The sequence below is a fragment of the Polypterus senegalus genome, chromosome 18, assembly GCF_016835505.1.
Source record: "Polypterus senegalus isolate Bchr_013 chromosome 18, ASM1683550v1, whole genome shotgun sequence".
In the NCBI taxonomy this organism is placed as follows: Eukaryota; Metazoa; Chordata; class Cladistia; order Polypteriformes; family Polypteridae; genus Polypterus; species Polypterus senegalus.
The window spans coordinates 52129284-52153673 of NC_053171.1; the positions used below are offsets into that span (position 1 = coordinate 52129284).

At 37.2% G+C, this 24390-nt stretch overlaps 1 protein-coding gene across 4 annotated transcripts in view; it reads left to right on the top strand.

Annotated features, from left to right (window-relative positions):
- Positions 1-24390, top strand: part of pcnx1 (pecanex 1) — a 171304-nt gene that overhangs the window by 55381 nt on the left and 91533 nt on the right. For 2 of the 4 annotated variants that reach the window (XM_039741437.1, XM_039741438.1), the window contains exons 7-8: positions 4637-4766; positions 14211-14401. The exons of the other annotated variants lie outside the window; for them this stretch is intronic. In XM_039741437.1, the coding sequence (XP_039597371.1) occupies positions 4637-4766; positions 14211-14401 (321 nt within the window). The remainder of the gene's footprint in view (positions 1-4636; positions 4767-14210; positions 14402-24390) is intronic. 4 annotated transcript variants of the gene reach the window in all.

The window sequence follows — 24390 nt, forward strand, 5'->3', positions numbered from 1 at the left end:
AGCACAACCCCAATCTTTTAGGATTCACTTCTATGAAGCCTCACTGCACCGCTGTGAGCTTGCTGTTGCCCTGCCCTGGCAATGGACAATCTATCTTCCACAGACGCGGCAATCGCACTTCGGGACACACTTCATTGTGATGTTCCCATTGGGTGGAGGGATACAGGGGGATCCCAAAAGAGTTCAGAAACCTCACAATATGAAGAAAAGGATGATTCGGCTTCTGATTGATATAACTGTGCTGCCCACAACATGCTTCCGCATTTAGGCGATATTTGCGTTGATTTCCTCCCAAACAATTGCACAGCAGTGCTTCAGCCATTGGATGTGGGCATCATTCACACCCTGAAAGTGTATTATCGCAAGGAAATGCTGAGAAAAATTCTCATCAGCATAACTTGTAGACAGGAGAAGATTAAAATTAACGTGAAAGAAGCTATGATTGCAGACGCCTGGACGCAAGTTAAGGAAAGCACTATAGCAACAAATACATTGTCAATGTCAATTTATTTATATAGCACATTTAATACAACATAGTAATGCTGTGGCCAAAGTGCTTTACAATAATAGAATAAAAGAAAAACAAAACAAATAACATAAAAACATAAATAGAAACAAAATATATGAACATAAGATACATAATAAATAGAAATAATGTTATATAATCACAAAGAGGAAACCATCAGTATTACTGAAGGTCACGGAATGCAAGTGAATAGACATGAGTTTTTAATCTTGTTTTGAACAGTTCAATTGTAGACGACTCCTTTATATGATGAGGTAAAGAGCTCCACAGGCGAGGTGCAGCAGCTGCAAAGGCCCTGTCCCCCTTGGTTTTACACTTGGTACGAGGGACAACCAGAGACAACTGACCAGAAGATCTAAGCACTCTGGATGGCTGGTGTAAAACACACAATTCAGATAAATAGGCAGGAGCAAGCCCATGTAAAGATTTAAAAACTAGCAGCAAGATTTTAAAATCAATTTGAAAACTGACAGGCAGCCAGTGTAAAGAAGCTAAAATTGGAGAAACAGAGTCATAATTTCTTGCCCCAACGAGAAAGCGAGTGGCAGCATTTTGGACCATCTGTAACCTGTGTATCAGAGATTTGTTAATCCCAGAATACAGCGAGTTGCAGTAATCGAGGCGAGAAAAAATAAAAGCATGAGTAGCTTTCTCAAGATCCCTAGAAGATAAAAGAATCTTTATCTTACCTAATAGACGAAGTTGGAAAAAGTAACTCTTGATTACAGAATTTACTTGTTTCTCAAAAGAGAGGTTACTGTCAAAGATAACACAAAGATTGTGGACTTGAGGTTTGGAAAAGACAGAGCCGAGAAGTCCAAGACCAACTTGGGCTTTAGCTGATGGAGCCACTATAAGCACCTCCATTTTGTTTTGATTTAGATCAAGAAAATTATTAGCCATACAGGATCTTAGTTCAGACAGACAGTTGTGGAGTTGATTTGTTGCAGAGTTGCAGACAGGAATATAAACCTGAGTATAATCAGCATAGCAGTGAAAAGAAATGTTAAATTTCCTAAAAATCGCTCCAATAGGGTGAAGGTACTGTATATAGAGAATAAAATAGGACCCATAATGGATCCCTGAGGAACACCATATTTACGAGGAGCAGTAGATGATAGAGAGGAATTAAAAGTCACTGAAAAGTGTCTACCAGTTAAATACGACCTGAACCAGTTAAGAGCAGCCCCTTTAAGCCCAACAAAATGTTCAAGCCGCATCAGCAATATTTCATGGTTAGTGGTGTCAAAGGCAGCGGACAGGTCAAGGAGGAGAAGGACTGCCGCATCACCTGAGTAAGTAATAAGAGAGATGTCGTTGAACACTTTCAGGAGTGCCGTTTCAACACCATGATAATGCCTAAATCCAGATTGGTAGATCTCAAATAAATTATTGGAGTTTGGGTGATTGATCAATTGATTATAAGTAATTCTTTCTAGAATTTTAACCAGAAATGGCAGTTGGGAAATTGGGGGAAAATTGGCTAAAACTCCAGGATGTAATTCTGCCTTTTTTAGATGGGGAAAGACTACAGCATGTTTTAAAAATGAGGGCACAACCCTGAACTAATAGAATCATTTATAATCGCTAGTAAGGATGGGCCCAACACATCAAAGGCTTCCACTAAGAGACGTGGTGGAACAATATCGAGGGGGCTGGAAGCTGGTTTAAGGGTGTCAATAGTTCTTTTTAGCTGTGAAAGTGAGACTAGATCAAAGGATTCAAGGAAAATGTCATGATTAACAGTAGGAAGTTTATACTCAGTTTGAACAATGCCACGGCGGATAGTATCAGTTTTGCTGACAAAGAATGATAGAAACTGCTCACATGAATGAACAGTGCTATTTAATCCCATCACAGAATGAGGGTGAATGGCCGTGTTAATTGAATTAAATAAGACCCTAGGATTCTTTGAATGACAGGATACTAAATCGGCAAAGAAGTCTTGTTTCGTTTTCTTAACTTCAGCCTGGAAATTGAAAAGAGAAGTCATGAAAATCTGTTTAGAGACAATCAGTCCATTTTTTTTTTTTTCAACGTTTGACAGGCATGGCGCAGTGATCGCGTAGTTTCATTTAGCCAGGGAGCAGGTCTTATCTTATTACGGCGTATCTTGGGCGGAGCAATTGCGTCTAAAACCATTTTACAGGAAGAATTAAATTTTTACTACAGAAATATCGATACCATTATTTTGGTCATGCACATAAAGACTAGAGAAAATGGTTTTAAAATCAGATATAATAGAAGAATTTAAAAAGCGCGAGCAGCGTGGGGGACAGCTATTAGTCAGGACATCAACAGTAATATTCAGATCCATCATTATAGAAAAGTGATCAGTGAAAGAAACATCACATAAATCAATATTATTCACTGAAATATCACGAGTAAGAACGAGATCAAGGGTGTGACCGAGAGAGTGAGTTGGCATATTAATATGCTGTATAAAATCAAATGAGTCCAATAGTGATAAAAAGTCATTGACCAATGGTTTCGAATGACAACAAACGTGAATGTTGAAATCACCAACAATAAATACTTTGTAATGGGAGAGGGTGATATCAGCCAGGAGATCAGAGAATTCAGAAATGAAAATATTATTAATTACAGGAGGTCTATAAACCACTGCAAACAGCAGAGAAGGGGAGCTGCACACTTCGAAAAGTTGAAGTTCAAAGCTGCTAAATGGACCCCATGTAAGGCTCTGACACAAGAACATACTTTTAAAAACAGTGGCAATGCCCCCCCAATGACGAGTCAGACAAGGAGAGTTTAAAAATGAATTAACTGATGGAACCAAGTCAGTAAAACATGAAGAGTCACCATTTAAAATCCAAATGTAAAATCATTGCATTCTGTTTTTATTTGCGTTTTACACAACATCCTAACTTCATTGGAATCAGGGTTGTATAAGCTGGAATTAATGCTTCTCTTTAGCACAATTAAGATGTGAACTACACAACATTCACATCTTTTGCATTGAATCCCATCTCATTTTGGCATTTACCCATGCTATCAGTTTATTTGTATTTGGATATCCAAATGTAATGTTTAAAGGTCAAGCAAATAATTGCCAAAAAAAATAAAAATAAATTACTTTAGTCCCTTGGGTTGCGGTTTGTCTAAATTGACATGTTAAATTGGCACACTTTCCCTAAAGAAGCTATTCTCCAATAGGTCTTTGACAAACCTGATTTCTTCTCTAACCTAGAAGCCCCCAAAAGTTGTGTTGTTTTTTTTCCTGCAGTGTCTTGTTCCGGTTCCTTATCCTACAGTGTAGCATTTTCACCCTTATGAGAAATACATTTCTGTCTATAAAATAATCAATATGACTCTAACTGCATTCTAGTTGTTTTTTAGCATTTTAATCGTATAATGGGGTGTTTCTCTTCCCCTGATCTTCAGCTGCAGTTAGACAGGGTCCTGCATAGTGGCGCCAAAGGCAGACTGATCTTTTTTTTTTCCTGGGAAAATATGGACATGGCAAACATTACTTTGGCAGAAAAGGCTGTGAAATAATAAAATATTGCCACATCTAGTTGTCATGTCCACAAAATTCAGATGAAATATTTAACTGAGAAATAACTAATTCCTACAATTATTTTCTTTATTCACTTTATCCAGTTAAGGGTTGCTAACACTGGGCCCCAACTGGCACTGAGGAGTGCAGGGTAGGAGCTAACCCTGGAGGGGGCAGTGGTCCATACCCACAATCACTCATATGGTGGCTGTGTGTACTGTGTTGTGTGCTGTTAGCTCTCTAAATCACAAGAAAGATGTTTGTGTTTTCCAGTAGATGCTAAGGCATGACACAGCAAAAGGAATTCAGGACTAAGATGCTCAAAATGGGCAAGTATAATTCACAGTTTGCTAAAATAAAGCAAATACAGTACCTCAAGTAGGTTACCAGTGCATTACTTCATGTTCTATTTTTGGTCTCAGTAGCCACTAATCCAAAGACTTTCAGTGTATTGCCTTGTACTTGCCCCGTCATGGAACTGTAAGTTGTTAATTTTTCCTCAGCTAGTTTTGAAATGTCTTTTAGCTTTGTAAGAGATGCTGGAAAATGTAGCTAACATCTATGCTTGTTGACACTTTTTCTTACTGTGGCAGCCCCATCGAGTGAGGAGACTGTTACATTTCGTCGTGAGCGCAGTACGTTTAGGCGGCAAGCCGTTCGCCGGCGGCACAACGCAGGGACTAACCCTACCCCTCCAGCGTCCATCATTGGATCTCCGCTCAGGTACAGCACTGACCCTGGGCTGCAGTTGCATGATGGGATTTGCATGATTATGCTTTCAAGCTCATGATTGTGCTTGTATGTTTGTCTGTGTGCCGTGTCAATTCTAAATCCTTTATTTGTGCTTTTATTGGATATGAAAATCTGGTATGCTGGCTTTCATAGTGCAAGCAGGAAAATAGTAGAAAATAGCTTTAGGAATGTTATGTACGTGTAAATATGATATGCATTTTAATACATTAAGAATAATTTGTGATGATTAAGAGAGGTTAATTTGCTGTAACACCTTTTTTGAATTGTGATTTCAAATTCTGACTTTTTGTATTTTGCATTATAAGCAGCATGGGATAATAATGAGTTTCTTTTTTTTTATTGAAACGGTTAAAGCTGTTTATGTCTTTGTGTCCTAAGTGAACTGAAAAAGTGGACATGAAATAATGCTTTTTGCTGCTTTAAAAAGTCAAATGTTTTGATACTGATTATATAAAAATAAACAAACACACATAAACATATTGTGTAATATAATCCTTTATGTATGAACAATATGAACAACAAAACTTGTATATGATTTGATTTTGTGTGACTAACATGATGAAATGTCTACGGCATCCATGAAAAATGTTTTGACAGCTTCATGTAGGATACAGGGACATTAATAGCATTGAATCAAAGCTTCAATAAATAACTCCCATTGTTGCTTATATAACACCAAAAATACATGAAATGTTACAGAACTTGTTTAATAATATTTGTCATAGTAAACTTGGGACATTTTCCCTGTGTCAGCTCAGAGAGGCTGTTTATGCCTTTTCGCTTCAAATAACACATTCAAAGCAACAGTCTTTCAACTTTTCTTGGGCTTTTCCATCTCTTCCACAATTTTTCCTGACCCATAATACTCACAGTTCTTAATTTGAAAAGACTCCTGAGCAACACACGTGAGAATTTGACTGACCCTTAGCACAAAAAAAGATTCCCATGTGAGAATGCTTGGGGCTTTGATTGCCCATCACTATCCCACCCCAGTCAATGTGAAGGTGATCCATAATTAGTGCTAATGGCATATGTTTAAAAACTGGCCCAGACACAGTTTTGTAAAGGACATTGCCCTGTGGGTTGTAAGATGAGAAATTGCATTAAATTAGTTTATTTGTACAAGAGTAATTTAGGGGGAGCCTGTAGAGCTTTATGACATGCTCTGGAAACATTACAAAGAAGAGCAGAATGAAGAATTTATTTTATAAGGTTAGTTATTTAAAAAAAGCTTGGAAATTTCATGATTCCAAAAGTAAAACGTGTATAGTTTTCTCTACCTCAACTGAGGAGGAAGTTACTATACAGTATTTATAGATCAACTAAAGATAAAACCCAAGAATAATGAATCCTAATGTGCATGTAATTGCAAGGGAACTCATCTTAAAAAAAAAAAAATAACCTCTTTAGGTGATAGTGGACCTTTCATAAATTCTAATTGATCCTGAAAATTGTGTTGACAGAGAGGGGAATTTTTTCTCAATTTCTGTACTCTGAGAACTTTCGACATTTTCACATGAGATGCTTTGCCATCCAACTTAGTCGCATTTATGTGAATTTACTGTCAGCCTTTTGGAAGAAACGACAGACTGGAGTTGATTTGCTGTTCAGTTAACACAAAAAAAATATTAAAAGTGTTCAGAATAATAAAAAGGTTTAGTTTGCTTTTTATTTATTTAAGTGTGTTTCACATCAGTCCAAATACAATTTTTCTACAAAAATGCCATTTTTTATTTTATATTTTTTAATGAAGTAAAAAGTCAATGTTATATTACAAGATTGCTAATTCAAGTAGCATTGTTTTCTCAAATGCATATTTAACTGTAGGTTTTCCTGTTAATAATATGGTTAGTCGATTTTGTTTTACTTTACCAAGCTCACGTACCAAATTTATTTGCCAACATTTTTTGTTAATAAAAAATATTGCTTCAGTGCTTACAAAATTAAAATCTAAAAATCATTGTCAGTGAAACATGTAATAGTTCTCATGTATGAAAACTCTTTAAAGCCGTGTTTGTAACCTCTTACTCTCCCCATGACCCTCTAGACTTTCCTCACACAACTCATGGTTGGTTCCTGCCTTTATCCTAGTGCTGTTAGTATTGACACTATCACCCTGCGACAATGAAATTGATATGTGGGTTACAGAATAAGTGATTGGTTGCCCAACTATAGCTATGTCAATTAAGTTTGCAGGACATACTGGGGCTGAGTGTGATGTTTTTATTAGTCCATCCAGCTGTCATTTGTAATTCTTCCATCATCATCAAGGCACATACTATCTTAAAGCAGGCATGAACCGTTAATTTTATTTCAGGTCACACTCTATAATAACATAAAACTAACAATAACCAAAAGTTTTTTTCGCTTTAATTAAACCTTGTAAGATTTTTAAACAAACAACAATTCATACAATCACACAGTAAAATTAAAACCACAGCTCTCTTCTTTTTAAATGTCCTGAAATTTAAACTGTGAACTCTCATTGCTGAAGAAATAAATAGGATGTTCTTGTAAATTTGAACGGGGAATCCCATACTGTTCTTGAGACTCTTAACTGCTAATTAATGTTCCAGCTTCTAGCGGTAAAAGTGGCCCAAGAATGCTTATTCAGTGTGGTTAAATGATAATAAAAAAACAAGCATGTTGAGCAGTTTTAAATGTTGAATGATCAGTTTGCATATGCCTGGCCAGTGTCTGTTGTGTAGATTTGGCATGGTGTTCCAGTGTCTGTTCCTCGTGCACCGTTGACTGTATTAAACCATCAAAACAGAACACGGTAGGCCAGTAATCCTCAAGGTCAGTCATGGTCCCCTTGTGGCTGCAGGTTTCACCCCAAACAGTTTCACAATCTGTGAATAATTTTTACATTAAAGTGATCTCATTATTAGTTGACCTTTTTCTTGTTAGAAAATTCCAGTAGTGTGAGATACTTTTACTATGCTTTTTAATGTGTTACTTTATATTTTTCATTTTCTTTGTAATTCCCCTTAATTTTAACTTATTAGTTACAATTGATGACAAGCTATTTAACAGTTTCCCACTTGGATGCTTATTATTAAATAATAGCTTAAATAACCAAAACATTTAAAAACAGCAAAATATGTCAAGGCTAATAGTATGAATTATCCTTCTAAAACCACAGATTCTTAATCCATTCTGAGCTGAATGGGGTATCGCTTCGCACATTTTCTGATGTTATGTCTGATTTGTTATTAAGGTACAATAGGAGTGCAATTAGAAGAAGAAATTGGTTGGAGCAAAAGCCTGCTGTCACAGTCAACCACTAGGACTGAACTTGAGAATCACCGCTACAGGCCTCTCAGATTGTCTCTGAAAGCAAGTTTTTCTGTCTAGTAGTGGTTTTGAAGCACATCATTTCTGTTATCAATGAAAACTTCTAAAATATTGGACAGAGACTCTGGGCATTCTTCCATGTTCTGCAGAATTCAGCGCTCTACTGGTAAAGCCAGGGTGTTGGGCCATTCTGCTCCCTTGGTTTTTGAACACATTTTTCAGGTTAATTAGTAACACTGCAGTCCTGTTTGAAGAATAAATTGGCTAAAATAAAGCAAGCATGGGAAAAGGAAAATGTATGTATATAATGTATGTATATATGAGACAAGTGAGTGTTATTGATAAAGAATCTGAAAAACTCCTAAAATGTGTTTCTCCATGTATAGCAAATCATGAGCAGGTTATTGACAATAGTAAATGAAAAGGTTCAAATGTTGGAAGTTCACACAATTAATTTTGATTGATGTATTACCAAAATAGAATTATTTCAAAGATGTTTCAGATGTAGTTTGGTATGGCTTTAGTAAATCCTTTATTAATGACTTAAATATAACACTTGTGGGACCAGTATCACCCAACACCTTTCAGGCTTGTGTGGGATAGTAACAGGGGATTAACTGGTTGGTTTTCTTTAGTTGCCCCCTTCACAATTCAATACATTTCCATGGTCCTCAATGAAAATACTATGACAGAGAAGTTAAAATTGTAATTTTTATGGAGTCTTGATGAATTTAGATTTGAAATTGAAAGACAAGTAGCAGTAGCACTGTAGGGGCAAAATATGTTTCCAACAGCCAGGTCAGGAATGTTTTCTTTTTAGTCATTCTGGTGTGTGTTCAGACCATAGAGTGAATGTCTATGTATATACAGTACAGGCCAAACGTTTGGACACACCTACTCATTCAATATGTTTTCTTTATTTTCATGACCATTTACATTGGTAGATTCTCACTGAAGGCATCAAAACTATGAATGAACACATGTGGAGTTATGTACTTAACAAAAAAAGGTGAAATAACTGAAAACATGTTTTATATTCTAGTTTCTTCAAAATTGCCCCCCTTTGCTCTGATTACTGCTTTGCACACTCAGTTATTTCACCTTTTTTTGTTAAGTACATAACTCCACATGTGTTCATTCATAGTTTTGATGCCTTCAGTGAGAATCTACCAATGTAAACGGTCATGAAAATAAAGAAAACACTTTGAATGAGGAGGTGTGTCCAAACTTTTGGCCTGTACTGTATGTACAGTATGCATGTGTGTGGTTTATTTATGTATGAATGTAGATTATGTATGTAAGAGCTTCTGCAGAAACCCAAATTCACATTTGGGGAGAAATAAAGAGCTAGCTAGCTAGCTGATAGATGTACCTACCTACCTGTGTGTCTTGCAGGGCAAGTACACTTACAAACAGTAAAATCTGTAGTCAGTTTCAGAGAGCAAAAATATGATACCTTGAAAGAAGCAGTTGGTTTCGGTGTTGCTCCTGATGACAGTCTGCAGCTATCATCAGCTTGTGCACAGTTTAGTAGAACAACTGGGATAGCCAAGCTTGTTGCAGCAGCTTCCATTTAGTCATTGTTTAGATTTGGGGTGAAATGTCTGTCCATTATACTTTATTTTTCAGCTGTACTGACCCTCATTTTTATTTAAAATTAAGTTCTAATGTCCTATTTTTGTTTTTGGCACTGTCAGGATAATTTATTTTTGTTTCTTCACTATAAACTGTTTTAGTGGTCCATGGCTGACATGCTTGATGCCGGTGCGACTAGTTTTTTTTTTAAGATGTCTGTGGATAGACTCTCTTCCAGTTAAATGTCAAGCAAGTTCATCTTGTTTGAAAAGTTATCTTGCCTCGTTTTTCGATTATGTTACTATCCTAGAGTATAACTGTAATTCTACACTTTTTGGCACAATTTTGATTATTTTTTTCCAGATTGCTTGTCACATTTGTACTTTTGAATGTCACAGATTGAATGCAATATGGATTGTTTTACAAGATGCCTTGGATAAAGGTGTCTGCTAAATAAAGAATTAGCAGTTGATCTTCACTCAGCTTGGATTTACTTTGGTTTTAACAGAAGGCATGCTGTTTTTTTTGCTTTTTTTTCCCCCAAGTTTTAAAGGTGTAATACAGACTGCTCAATCGGATTGGATTTTTGTCATAGCTGAAGACTTTAACCAAGCAAATTTGAAAACAGTCCTCCCTATCTCTTTTTCTCACACCTGCATACAGACATCTTATTAGCAAAACAAAGCCAACTTTGAAAATCATTCAGACCTAGCCTGAATTGGCTTCCATTAAACTGCTTTAAGCACACCCACTAGGACCTATTAGCAGAACAGGACATAGTGGAGTACACATCCACTGTCCTGTTGTATACATAAAACTGTGTAGATAGTATCACTGTGAGCAAGCACATTCGATGCTTCCCAAACAGTAAACTGTGCTTGACCAGTGATGTCAAATTTTGGCAAAATGAGTGCAACACAGCTCTGGTAATGGTGAATAATATAGTGCTGCCAGATTGAATTTGAAGAGAGCCATCAAGAATGCAAAAAAAGATTGCAAGCAGAAGGTTGATGGTCATTTTAATGATGGAGATTCCCAATGTATATGGCAAAGCATTGAGCTCCTTACAAACTATAAAGACAGCAAAGAACCAACCATCAGCAGCAGTGAATCACTAGCAGAGGAACTCAGCTACTTGAGGTGAATGAGGTGACTTAGGCAGAGACCGTGATGGCACCATCATCAGCTACTAACAGTATGTCATTTAGTGTTCACACGAATGATGTCTGAAGAGCATGCTACAGTTTAAACCTAAGGAAAGCCATTGACCCAAATGGAATTCCAGGGAGGGCACTCAAAGACGTTGTGGATCAGGTGGCACATTTATTCAACAACTTCTTTAATTTCTCTCTGTCACAATGCATTAATCCCAGAAGCCTCAAGTCTGTCATCATTTTACCAGTTCCAAAGAATACAGTAATCAGCAGCCATAATCATAATAGACCTGTGGCTCTCACTGCCACTATAATGAAGCACTTTGAGAAGCTAGTCCTGTAGCACATCAAATCTTTACTCGCACCCACCCACCCACCGCCAATTCACATACATGTCCAACAGGTCAACAAAACATGCCATTAATACAGCTTGCCTCACTGAACTGACTCACTTGGAACACCAGGGGGCATGCGTGACATGTTATTTGTGGACTTCAGTTCCACCTTAACATGATCATCCCTAGCAGAATGGTAATCAAACTACTCAATCTGGGTGTCAGTCAGCCCACAAGTAGATGGATCAGGGACATCTTAACAAACCAACCACGGATTGTTAGGCTGGTGACCCACCGGTCACCCTGACACCCAGCACTAGAGTTGCACAGGGTTGCGTGTGGAATCCTCTTCTTTATTACTTATGTACTCATGATTGCGCACAAATACAATCATCAAGCTTGCAGATGACACTACTATGGTAGGTCTGATACATGATGATGAGTGTGCCTATAGAGATTAAGTCAGTGAACTGTCTCATTGGTGCTTCATTTACAACTTGGCACTCAACACCTCCAAAACAAAGTAGCCGAATATCATCTTCAGGAGGCAGGAAGGAGACATAGTGGAGAGAGTGCCTAGCTTTAAATTCCTTGGCATATACCTCTCCCAGGACCTCATGTGGTCTGTTAACACAACTTCTCTGGTGAAGAAGGCACAGAAGCAGCTCTGTTTCTTTAGGATGCTGAGGAGGGCTATTCTGTCCAAACAGCTGTTGGTAGAACTACTCCACTATTTATACGTTTTCACCTTCTGTGTTATACAATAATATAAACCAATAAAACAATAACACCAATATGTGTGTAGTTTAAAATGCAGAGCATTCCGGTTCCTCCCACAGTCCAAAGACATGCAGGTTAGGTGCATTGGTGATCCTAAAATTGTCCCTAGTGTGTGCTTGGCGTGTCTGTTTGTGCCCTGCGGTGGTCTGGCGCCCTGCCCAAGGTTTGTTCCTGCCTTGCACCCTATGTTGGCTGAGATTGGCTCCAGCAGACCCCCTTGACCCTGTCGTTAGGATATAGTGGGTTGGATAATGGATGGATGGACACTGCATGATCAATTTATTGAAGGTTCTGTTTTTATTGTATGTACTATTCAGGAGACACACCAAAATGTTGTTGTACTTCTGTGAAATGACAATGAAAGGCATTCTATTCTATTCTGTATTCTCCTTGAAACTCAGAGAATTTAGTGTCTTTTTTTTAATTAATTAATTTATTTATTTATTTTAAATTGTAAGACACTCCTGAATTGAAAGTATGCCAATCTGGTGTATTTATGTAAGCACAGTAAAATGTTGTGTGTTTGAATGGGATAAAATGGAAAACTCCTCAATTTAGACCAGCACAGAACATTAAAACAGTCTAGACGAGTACAAGCCATTTCAACCCAACAAAGCTCGCCAGTCCTATCCATTTAATTCTGATGAAATAACATAAAGTACTGTCTACCATACTACTTGGTCAATCAATCCACAATTTCAGATTGATTTCAGATAAGTAGGTGGTTCAAAAGTGGCTGTGTCTAGAGGAGTGCCATAAAAGTTTGTGTTTCAGTGCTGCTGTTCTGCATTTTAAAGGAATGATCAGTCCTTAAACCTTACAATAATGTCTTTAATGTTTTGATGTCAATAGTATTTAACTCTTAACTTTAATGTATTATTCACCATTCTGCTATTTACATCTTCATTCTAGTCTACTGTAGTTTATCTCATTCTTTTTGTATGTTATTTTCATGTGAAATACTATATCTCATTAGAAAACAATATTTGCAACATAGTTTTTACTTGTCTGATTTTTATTTACAACTTGTAACCTTGTTTGACTGCCACAATGGTGTAGTGCGTAGAGCCAGTGTCCTGGTTTCAAATCCCATACCCATTTGTTTTCCATGTGGAGTTCTTCTTTTGTGAGATTTCCTTCAGATTCTCCAGATGTCCCCATACAAACCCATAGAACATCTGTTAAATTAATCAGCAGTTCTGAAATGGTCCTGTGTAGATGTGGTCAATGGCTCTGCGATGGACTATTTAGCTGTCCAGGGATATTTTACAGCTGGGACAGGCTCTGGCCCCCCTGGAGACTGAATCAAATTAAGTGGGTTTGAGAATGTAGTCTCATATTATACATTTACCTTTATTACATTATACATTAATTTCATTACCTTTGTCTAGACATTTGTACATTAAATGTACGTCACAAAAGTAAGAAAAAACTCAACAACAAACAGCCAGGCAAGTATAATAAAGCTAAGACCTGTTATACTGTAGCCTTATATATCTAGCATTTTTTAGCTTGTAAAAAATACTGTGTTCTCCCAGAGGAGCAAAATTGCCCTTCAAATCCCTCTAAACAGTAACATCCTCTTTGCTACAGAGCATCTAACACTGACAACCAGCATATGTCATTGTGACCAAAATTAAAAGATGCTGTGGATTATATAATGAGATAACTGACCTAATAAAGGGGACTGCAAGATGTCATAGGTAATGGTTAGGAACTAATAGTGCATAATGGAGATACAATAGGAAGTCCTAGTAGGGAACATGAATCAATGTAATAGAAAACAGGCCTCTGATTCCATTTTAGTGCCACATGCATGCTTTAGAACTAAATGGTGTAGATAACAATACCTAATTTCTTTGCTTCAAAATGGTTGTTTTTATTAAAGGGTAGAAAAATGTACATTGACATGTATGCTTGACTTCAGGAAATTTAAAAAATATTGTGACCTAAACATATTAGAAAGCCAGCTGAAATTAAAAGCAAATTTTAGAAATGCTATCCATTGGTGTCATGTTGAACGAGTGCACTTGATCTGCATGTGCGCCTCTTTAATTTGACGTTTGTCCATCAAGTTGCAGCACGCTTCTGCTGACTTGGATGTCTTGCATGGTTCGCTCTGTTTAGTGCAGCTCATTTTTCCTTTTCTTTTTTTTGTATTTCTGTGTTGCCGTGTCTGCATTTTCTTCTTGCTTGTGTGTTTATCTGCAGCTTCTTTTTCATCTCTCCCTTGTCATTCTCCCACCATTTTTTTTTTCTCTCTCTAATCGCAGTCTTCAGGATGCTCCACAGGGTCCCCCGCCCTCCACCTCTCAGCTCAAACTTCAGTCCCGCCCCCCTTCTCAGGCACCCATGCTCAGTGCAAGTGCATCCCTGCTGGCCAGGAATGGAAGTGTCCAAATGGAAGGTTCTCAGGACAACGCATCGGCAGTGGGCGGCGTCAGTTTGCAGGACGCAGAGTTTGGTATGCAACTGTTAAGCTTGAAAGGCGCTCACTTGATCAGTGAAGATGCCATGTGAAACTTGTGCTAGTCAATCGGGTGCTCTGTCTTGTGCCTTAGGGGTTAGTAAAGGGTGTGTTTTCCACTTTCAATTTTTTTTTTTCAAACAATTAAATTTTTTTCCCAACTGCTTTGGTTATAACTACAGAGTCTGAGAATAACCGTTTTCTGTTCCACAAAATGAGTTATGTCATGAATTTGAGTTCTTCATAAATATGTGCAGATTTTTCATCTCAAAGTTTGTTTTATTTATGATTTGTTTCATATTGACCGGTTGTTGTAACTTTTCACTTTTTCTTAACATCTAGGTGTCTTAATTTCCTAAAAGTAACTTCATCCTGTTTTCATTGCTGTGTTTAATACTAACTTAGTTGTTTCTCATCAAATAAGAAATGTCATGACCTGTTTCATATCCATGCAATGCTAGATAAGATTTGTGATCTTGTGGTACTTATAGTATTTGTATTGAGTAAACACAGTGGGAAAGTGGAAAAAAATTGTTTTGTTATGCATGATGGAGATTTGAAGCTTAAGTAAGAGGGATATTTTTTCCCCCCACAGCTGCTGTATTTGTTCTTTAAATTTTTTTTTTACTCTTGAGTTAAAGCGTAAATGTTACTAGATGTTCAGCTCTGCCTAAAGCTTAAAAGGGTTTTAGTTTAAATTTAACTAAACCCATAGAATGAAGTAATTATAGTCGGGCTATAGAAAAAGTAGTAGTTGTAATAATTGGTGGGATATGATTAATGGAGATTTGATTTTAGTGAATGAGAAGTGTTAATGGGTAGGTGTTTTGTGTATTAGATAAGCAAAAGAATATACTAATTGATTATGAACAGGCTAAGTACTGAAAGATGATGCAGTAAAGCTAAATTAGAAAATGACGCTAAATAAAAATCCATTTTAGTTTACCTACCACATGCAGCAAACAAGTAAATCAATGCTGTTAATGCACTTGAGGGCTTGTATATATGGGTGAATATTTCAGGAAAAAATACATAAATAAGCAAATAAATACGAGGTGTGACAATTTAATGACTGTGTAGTGTCATCTGTACTACAAAGTGCTACTAAAATGTTGGCGCTGTTGATAGTGGCGCATGGTGAGGATGCTATGAAAAACTTGGGTGTGTTTGAGTGGTGCAAGGAGGTGTGAGAAGATGTGAATGACAACAGCAGAAGTGCCCCAAACCATGATGCGATCATTGTTGGTTTACTGGCTAAGAAATCAATTAACAAATTGGATCATCCCTCCTATTCACCTGCTTTAGTCTTGTTTGTTATTTCTTGAATTCCAAATTAAAAAAACTGCCATAAAAGCATGAAGATTTTCATTTATTTCTGACATCCGGGCTACCGTAACAGAAGAACTCAAAGGTATAAGAGTTCCAGGTATGACTCCAACAGTGGTATAGTCGTCTAACTAAATGCTGTAGAAGAATATTAGTTTGAATGTGATGGTAGCCACCAGTATATAGATACACAAACATTTTTTCTGCAGGTTCAGGAATTAAATTCACACCTTGTACTTGTATAGTAAAAAAAAAAAAGAAATAACTGCGATAAATGAGAATATTACATTTTTCATAAAGAATGCTTTGTGTTGCTTATTATTTTTAGGCAATTTAATTATTTCTGTAGTTGTTTATTTCAATGACGCCACATGCAAACATTAAATATTCTTTGAAATGACGATTGTCATCTGACCTGTAAGGTTGGGAGAATGGGCTCTAGCAAGTATTGTGTTTTGATTGGTCAATTGTCATTAGAAAGAATGTAAATCTTTGGCCATCAAGGACCACCTTTGCAGTAGATACTTCAGATGCAGACTAATGATGAGTTTTACAGAGTAAATCTGGGCAACTATTTCTGCCGTCACATCTGTCACATACATGAACTGTCATTATTTTAAGCATACGGTCTATTGACGATTTACCAATCAAACGTCAGTATGTACTAGATCCCGCCCTGTCTGCTGTCTCTGCAGTCCTAAAATCAGTTCTTGAGGTGCCACAATTTTCAGAAAAAAACTCTTTTAATTAGAAGCCATTTCTTAAATGTGGTTTATTGCAGAGGTTTGTGGTCTTATTCTGACAAACTGGACATTTCTAAAGAAATGTATTGGCTTTCCCTTTTCTGAGATCACCATCAAAAAAGATTTGTGAACCAAGCGGATCACAGTTTTGTGGACCTTCACTTTTTTCCCCCCAAATATTTTAATGAAACAGATTCTGTTTTGAGTTTTTTGGACTTCTGCTGGCTTGCTTTGCATCTCATTATTGTTTGGCTACTGTTTAAAGAAACAATTGAGGGTTTGAGAATTTTAAAAGGCAGTCATTTAAAATAAAGTCAAAAGGAGTCTGTCATTTTGGGAGCAGTGATTAGTTTCTGGAATTAAAATCATTAGCCATCATGTCCCTTTAGGATCTTAAATTTGACACACTTGTGTTGGTAGAGTAGTTCACCTGAATTATAAGTTATAATTGCTAATGCTCCTATCTGGTTTGGAAATGGAGGTACTTTATTTGCTAATCATTGTCATTAATGGAGAGGTTTCTTGTATTCCTTGGAATATGTTTGTTCATATAGTTAGGTCCATAAATATTTGGACAGAGACAACTTTTTTCTAATTTTGGTTCTGTACATTACCACAATGAATTTTAAATGGAACAACTCATATGCAGTTGAAGTGCAGACTTTCAGCTTTAATTCAGTGGGTTGAACAAAAAGATTGCATAAAAATGTAAGGCAACTAAAGCATTTTTTTTAACACAATCCCTTCATTTCAGGGGCTCAAAAGTAATTGGACAGTTGACTCAAAGGCTATTTCATTAGCAGGTGTGGGCAAGTCCGTCGTTATGTCATTATCAATTAAGCAGATAAAAGGCCTGGAGTTGATTTGAGGTGTGGTGCTTGCATGTGGAAGATTTTGCTGTGAACAGACAACATGCAGTCAAAGGAGCTCTCCATGCAGGTGAAAGAAGCCATCCTTAAGCTGCGAAAACAGAAAAAACCCATCCGAGAAATTGCTACAATATTACGAGTGGCAAAATCTACAGTTTGGTACATCCTGAGAAAGAAAGCAAGCACTGGTGAACTCAGCAGCGCAAAAAGACCTGGACGTCCACGGAAGACAACAGAATGATCGCAGAATCATTTCCATGGTGAAGAGAAATCCCTTCACAATAGCCAACCAAGTGAACAACACCCTCCAGGGGGTAGGTGTATTGATATCCAAGTCTACCTTAAAGAGCAGACTGCATGAAAGTAAATACAGAGGGTGCACTGCAAGGTGCAAGCCACTCATAAGCCTCAAGAATAGAAAGGCTAGATTGAACTTTGCTAAAGAACATCTAAAAAAGCCAGCACAGTTCTGGAAAAACATTCTTTGGTCAGATGAAACCAAGATCAACCTCTACCAGAATGATGGCAAGAAAAAAGTAAGGAGAAGGCGTGGAACAGCTCATTATCCAAAGCATACTACATCATCTGTAAAACACGATGGAGGCAGTGTGATGGCTTGGGCGTGCATGGCTGCCAGTGGCACTGGGACACTAGTGTTTATTGATGATGTGACACAGGACAGAAGCAGCCGAATGAATTGTGAGGTGTTCAGAGACATACTGTCTGCTCAAGTCCAGCTAAATGCAGTCAAATTGATTGGGCGGCGTTTCATGATACAGATGGACAATGACCCAAAACATACAGCCAAAGCAACCCAGGAGTTTATTAAAGCAAAGAAGTGGAAAATTCTTGAATGGCCAAGTCAGTCACCTGATCTTAACCCAATTGAGCATGCATTTCACTTGTTGAAGACTAAACTTCAGACAGAAAGGTCCACAAACAAACAGCAACTGAAAGCCGCTGCAGTAAAGGCCTGGCAGAGCATTAAAAAGGAGGAAACTCAGCATCTGGTGATGTCCATGAGTTCAAGACTTCCGGCTGTCATTGCCAGCAAAGGGTTTTCAACCAAGTATTAGAAATGAACATTTTATTTCCAGTTATTTAATTTGTCCAATTACTTTTGAGTCCCTGAAATAAATGGATTGTGTTAAAAAATGCATTAGTTGCCTTACATTTTTATACAATCTTTTTGTTCAACCCACTGAATTAAAGCTGAAAGTCTGCACTTAAACTGCATCTGAGTTGTTTCATTTAAAATTCATTGTGGTAACATACAGAACCAAAATTAGAAAAAAATTGTTTCTTTCCAAATATTTATGGACCTAACTATCATATTATCATGACAGTACACTAATTTTATTTGCAAACTAGTGTTTTACTTTTTCCAAGGATAGATGCTTGTTGCTTTTTGCTTATTCTGTAGCAGGGGTCATCAATAACAGTCCTGGAGGGCTTCAGTGGCTACGGGTTTTCCTTCCAACTGGTTTCCTGCTTATAACTCAGTCCTTGCTGATAATAAAACGTAGTATTTAACTGTATGCCTTGTTAGTGCTTTCATTCATCCAAGAGAAATTGTAATTGCGCTGTAGAGTTTCTTTACCTGAGAGCATTATCCATGTGTTTTGTGGACTAGAACAAAATTAAACTTAACGCGCCTTCCAATTTATTTCTAAACATTTATTTTTTTAACACAGACACTTTTAATGGTGCATATGCACAGGTTTGAAAAGGAAGCATGTTGGCTGGAGAGCTGCTGGTTTATTGGTTATCTGCATTTTATTATTAACTAATGTCTGATTAACAAAACAGGCAACAATTAAAATTTTAAATACAGGTGCTAAAACTAAAATAGGCAATTAAGTCAAGATAACTAAAATTAAGCCCAAAAATGTATTGCTTTAGTAGTAAATAAATGGGCTCTAATTAAAAAATTGGTTGAAGTGGAAACCTGCAGCCCTCCAGGACTGTAATTGAGGACATCAGATCTACAATGTAATTCAATTTGTCTTTGATCAATGAAAGTGATAACAAGCCATATAGTTAAACACCAAGTTTCATTATCAGCAAGGACTGAGGTCTAATTGGGAAACTGGTTAGAATGAAAACCTGTAGCCAATGCGGCCCTCCAGGACCGTGATTGAGGACCCCTGTTCTATAGGGTTAAAGGGAACATATAGGAAAACTTTGGTAATTTGTAATTTAAGGCTTGCGTTTTGAAAAAGCTACAGCCAAGCAGTGAAAGCCATTGTCTACATTCTGAGTAAAAAGAACAAATTAAAAGTATAAGGCAGCAAAATTGGCCACCTCAGACACTTCACTGAATAAAATGTTGTGGCAGCTAAAGCTACTGTGGCCAAAACAAAGTTACAAAAAAAGTAAATGATGATACTGAGGTAAAGATTAGCTTATTAAAATATAAATAAATCATTATCACAACTGATGAGTCATTCCATGTTTGCACTGCGACCATTTATACTGTGCATTTACTCCCATTACATAAAACCAACACAAATCTTGCCTTTACCACTTTAATTAATTTAGCTAGCACCTTTTGTACTTTAAGTAAAATATTCTTGTCTTTGCTTTTATTATAATGATGCACCTTCAATCTGATGACCTTATCTAGAGATACACATATTTCTTTCAGTAAGCAAAGATTTGATCTTATAAGAGAGGTTTCTAATGATAGCCACTGATGTTTTTGTTTTAACTTATTTTTAATACTAGGGTATTTTACTGTGTTAGCCACTATAGATGTAATGAGAAGTCAAGCAAAGTGACACCTTTTACTGGCTAACTAAAAAGATTACAATATGCAAGCTTTCGAGGCAACTTGGGCACCTCTTGCTTTCTTGGGATTTGTAAAATAAGTCAAATCAAGAATATATGTATATGTATTTAAAGACACTTGAGGCATTTTTATAGATTTTAGTCTGCTGATGAACTTGCTCAGGGTTGCTCCTTTTCTTAGCCATACATCAAATGTGAGAAAGTGGTGGTGGCTGGGATCAAACAGTGGGCCAATGGAATTGCAATCAGTAAATTCTACCACTTAGCTCAATGGATAGCCCCATTCAGCCGATGGCTGATCTAGCGGCTGAGCTCTGAAAAGGCCTCTTGTGCATCCGTGGCTTTCTTTCATATTTGCAAAGCTCACACCCCTCCTGGTCATGACCCCATTTTGTCAGGGTGTTAGTGCAGGGCCTGTCCTCTGCGAGATGGCATGAGTTGGGTTGCTGTCATCCCAAGGAAGTTAGTTGCTAGGAGGAAGAGGAAAACCTGTGTAAATTGTTGAGCAGCGACAATTTTTCAAGAGCTATTTTTTTTTAGATATTATTTTTAGCAGTGCTTTTCATATTCCATTACATTGAACTCCCAGGGACCTAAAAAATATTTTGTTATAACGAAAATGTTTTTGTAATGAGGTTCAGTATTTACTATAGTACTTTCTTCAACTTGCACCCAGGCGTTTGCAATCATTTCAATAGCTTCTTTTGTGTTAACTTTAATATCCTCCAGCCTACAAGTTATGCTGACGAGAATTTTTCTCAGCATTTTCTTGTGATAATACACTTTCCCGAAGCACGGTTGCAGTGTCTGTGGAAGATTGTTTACCGTTGCTGGGGCAGGGCAAAAACAGGCACATAGTGCTGTAGTAAAGTGACACAGAAGCAAATCATAAAAGATCAGGGTCACACTATAAGACCCTGTCTTGCACACCAAAACATGAGGCTGAGTCTCAGTACTTTAGGAAAACCAACATTATTCAACTTGAAACAGGAACGGCGCACTTATTTATTGTACCGTGATCTGCCAATCTGCTATACACAGACACAGCAGTCAGGCTACATCACCCATCAATATCTTTTCTGTTTGTTTTGGTGGAGAGATGCAGCATAGCCGAGAGATGCAGAATATCTTTGAGCCAGCTGTTGCCCTGGCAACAGATAAACAGCCTTCCATAGACGCGGTGATCGGACTTTGCAACACTCTTCAGCGTGTCGTCCAGTTAGGGGAGGTCTCAAGAGAATTTACAAACCTCACATTTTTTTGAATGAGTGCCGCATTAATAGTAATGTTTCTTGAATGAGCATCTCTGAACCACATAAAAACTGCTTTTTTGACGTCTTCAAATGCAGCACTTTACATACGTTTGCAACCCAAGATTTTTTTTTCTTTTTTTGCTCGGTCTTTCAAGAAAGTTGAAAGTTTCGTCAATAACAAAATTCCAAATTCACTGGCAACATGTTTTTTTTTTTTTGTTTTTTTTTGCCGCAATTGAGAGCTGCAAAAAGGTAAAGTTTATTTTATAATATGAACTGTTATTGTTTTTCGTGCCTGCCATTTCTATAGGAGGGTGACAATGAGTTAAATTCCAATGGATGTTTTTTAGATGTTGACGAGCAATAAGCAAAAGGTATCACTGAAAACTGCAGGAAACAAAAAAGGCAAAAAAAAAAAACGTACGAGGAAAGTTCGAAGAAAGAAAAAAAATTACAGTGTTTCTGTTTGGGAATCATTGTGCACAACTGTGCTGCAGCCACAGAACTAGCTGCTCCGCGGATGATCCATTCAGGAATTTCAAGGTCTTTTGGGCACTTCGTTATAATGAAAGTATCTGCTGAATGTATCTTGTATTAATGAGATTTCTATAGACTTGCGTCATATGGGAAAACTGTCTGGACCATAAAAATACTTTGTTGTAAAGATATTCGTTATAACGGAATTTTACCTGTATAACAATATGACTTTTTGTTCGTAAATACAGTAATCCCTCGCTATATCGCGCTTTGACTTTCGCGGTTTCGCTCTATCATGGATTTTATATGAAAGCATAACTAAATATATAACACGGATTTTTCGCTGCTTCGCGGATTCTGCAGACAATGTGTCTTTTTCACTTCTTGTACATGCTTCCTCAGTTGGTTTGCCCAGTTGATTTCATACAAGGGATGCTATTGGCAGATGACTGAGAAGCTAACCAATCAGAGCACGCAGTTAAGTTCCTGCCTGCTGAATGCGGTGTTAACCAGGAAGTCTCGTCTCGCTCATTCAGCATCAACATGTTTCGCTGTGTAAAGAGTTGTGCTCTTTTGTGTTTATCTTTGTGCATAGTCAAGCCCTTCATTATGGCTCCAAAATGATCTGCTACTGCTTCAGGGGCCGTGCCCAAGTGCAAACGGAAGATGTTAACGATTGCCGAAAAGGTAAACGCTTTGGATTTGTTGAAGGCTACGATTCTTTTATTTAAAAAGTAGGAAAGGAATATAAGATCTACGGCCGCAGTGTCCTTTTAACCAGGGTGCAAAACAAGTTGTAAGTGGATGTAATAAGGCAGTAGTCTGGATGGAATCTGCTTTAGGGATTTGGATTGAAGACTGCCAGAAGAAGAACGGCAGTGCTACACAATCGCCTGAAGTGGCTCCTTTAGGGGCTATAACGCTCTCCTTTGTTGTGCAGTCAAATAAAAATCATTGTTATCGGGCAAGTCATCGTGTCATTGTTGGTGAGTAACCATAATTAATTTTCTACTTACAGTACTTAGTACATGTACGTATGTTTAGTGTCACTGTACACACATTTACTGTATACTATTTTTCTTGCATTGTACGTATTTATTGCTGGTGGCCTGTCTATCGTAATGGCTGTAACATGTGATATCGGAGACACTCAATATCTTTAAAATAATATTTAGGTTTTACTGTATATAAACAGTGTGTTTATATACATAATTTCAATGAATCTTACCTAATATCTAAGAGAATACAACGGGATTATGCTGTATAACTCTGCGGGGAATATTTAAAAACAGTGTGGGAGAGTTTATAAGGGCTTAAAATATATAAAAATAACCATACAAACATATGGTTTCTACTTCGCGGATTTTCACCTATCGCGGGGGGGTCTGGAACGCAACCCCCGCGATCGAGGAGGGATTACTGTATTTACCAGTGCCCATGATTAGCTGGGACTTGTGTTTCAATGAATGTAGCATTCGTTAGGTAAGTCACCTGCGACCTGGTATTGAAATTGGGCTTACCAGACTCGGATACATGTTTGAGATAAAAAAACAAAGAGATGCTCCACTTTTCTTGAAATGAATGATACAACAGAGAAGTCAGTGTTTTGATTTCCAGTTTTAATTGTTTTTGTGAGTACCATATATACTCACAGATGAGTTCCCCTGCGGATAAGTCGGGACTTGATTTTACCATATAATTTCTGGTATTTTATAATGTCTGTTGTATAAGTCAAGTACGGAAAACTCATGCTATTGGTCCAAGAGATTACAATATGCTAACGCCCACCTGAGAGAGTAACAACGGAGCACACTGGCTTTTTTTTCTATGTGGGTGCGGCAATGTGCTGTATCAACATGTGCTCCTAACCTCTCTCTCTCTCTCTCTCTATTGTGCCTATGTGACCACACGGTAATATCCGAACTATTCCGAAGCAACGTTTGCACTGATTTGTGTTTTTTGTATCTCACACGCTCATACACCTTTATCATAAGAGCATCCCTTATCTATAATGGAGCGTTCAATCCAAAGATATATGAAGCTGATTTCAAATTAAACGTCATTGAAATTGAAAGAAATTGGTAACTGCGCAGCTGCAACAAAATTCGATGTGTCTGAGAAACTGATGCGAGATTGGAAGAGGCAAGATGATGTAAAAAAAAAAAAAGCATTGCATTTTTGAAGGGACGTATAAGTCGGGGTCTGATTTTATGATTGATTTTTCAGGTTTCAAGACCTGACTTATATGTGAGTATTTATGGTAACTTAGTCTCATACTAATTTATAGTAGGTTTTTAATTTTATATATGATTAACAGTAATGGATACTTGAAAATAATCATTTAAATATACCTTGCAGTTTATAAGTGCTAAAAAGAAATATAGAAAGGAATAATTTCAAATAACATGTGACGCAATAATGTGTATACCACTATAGTAAGTTCACTGAAGCTTTGTATTGTGTCACCTGGAAACAGATTGGACGACTCCAGTCTGACCTTACATGGATTTGTGAATAATTTTGTTTCA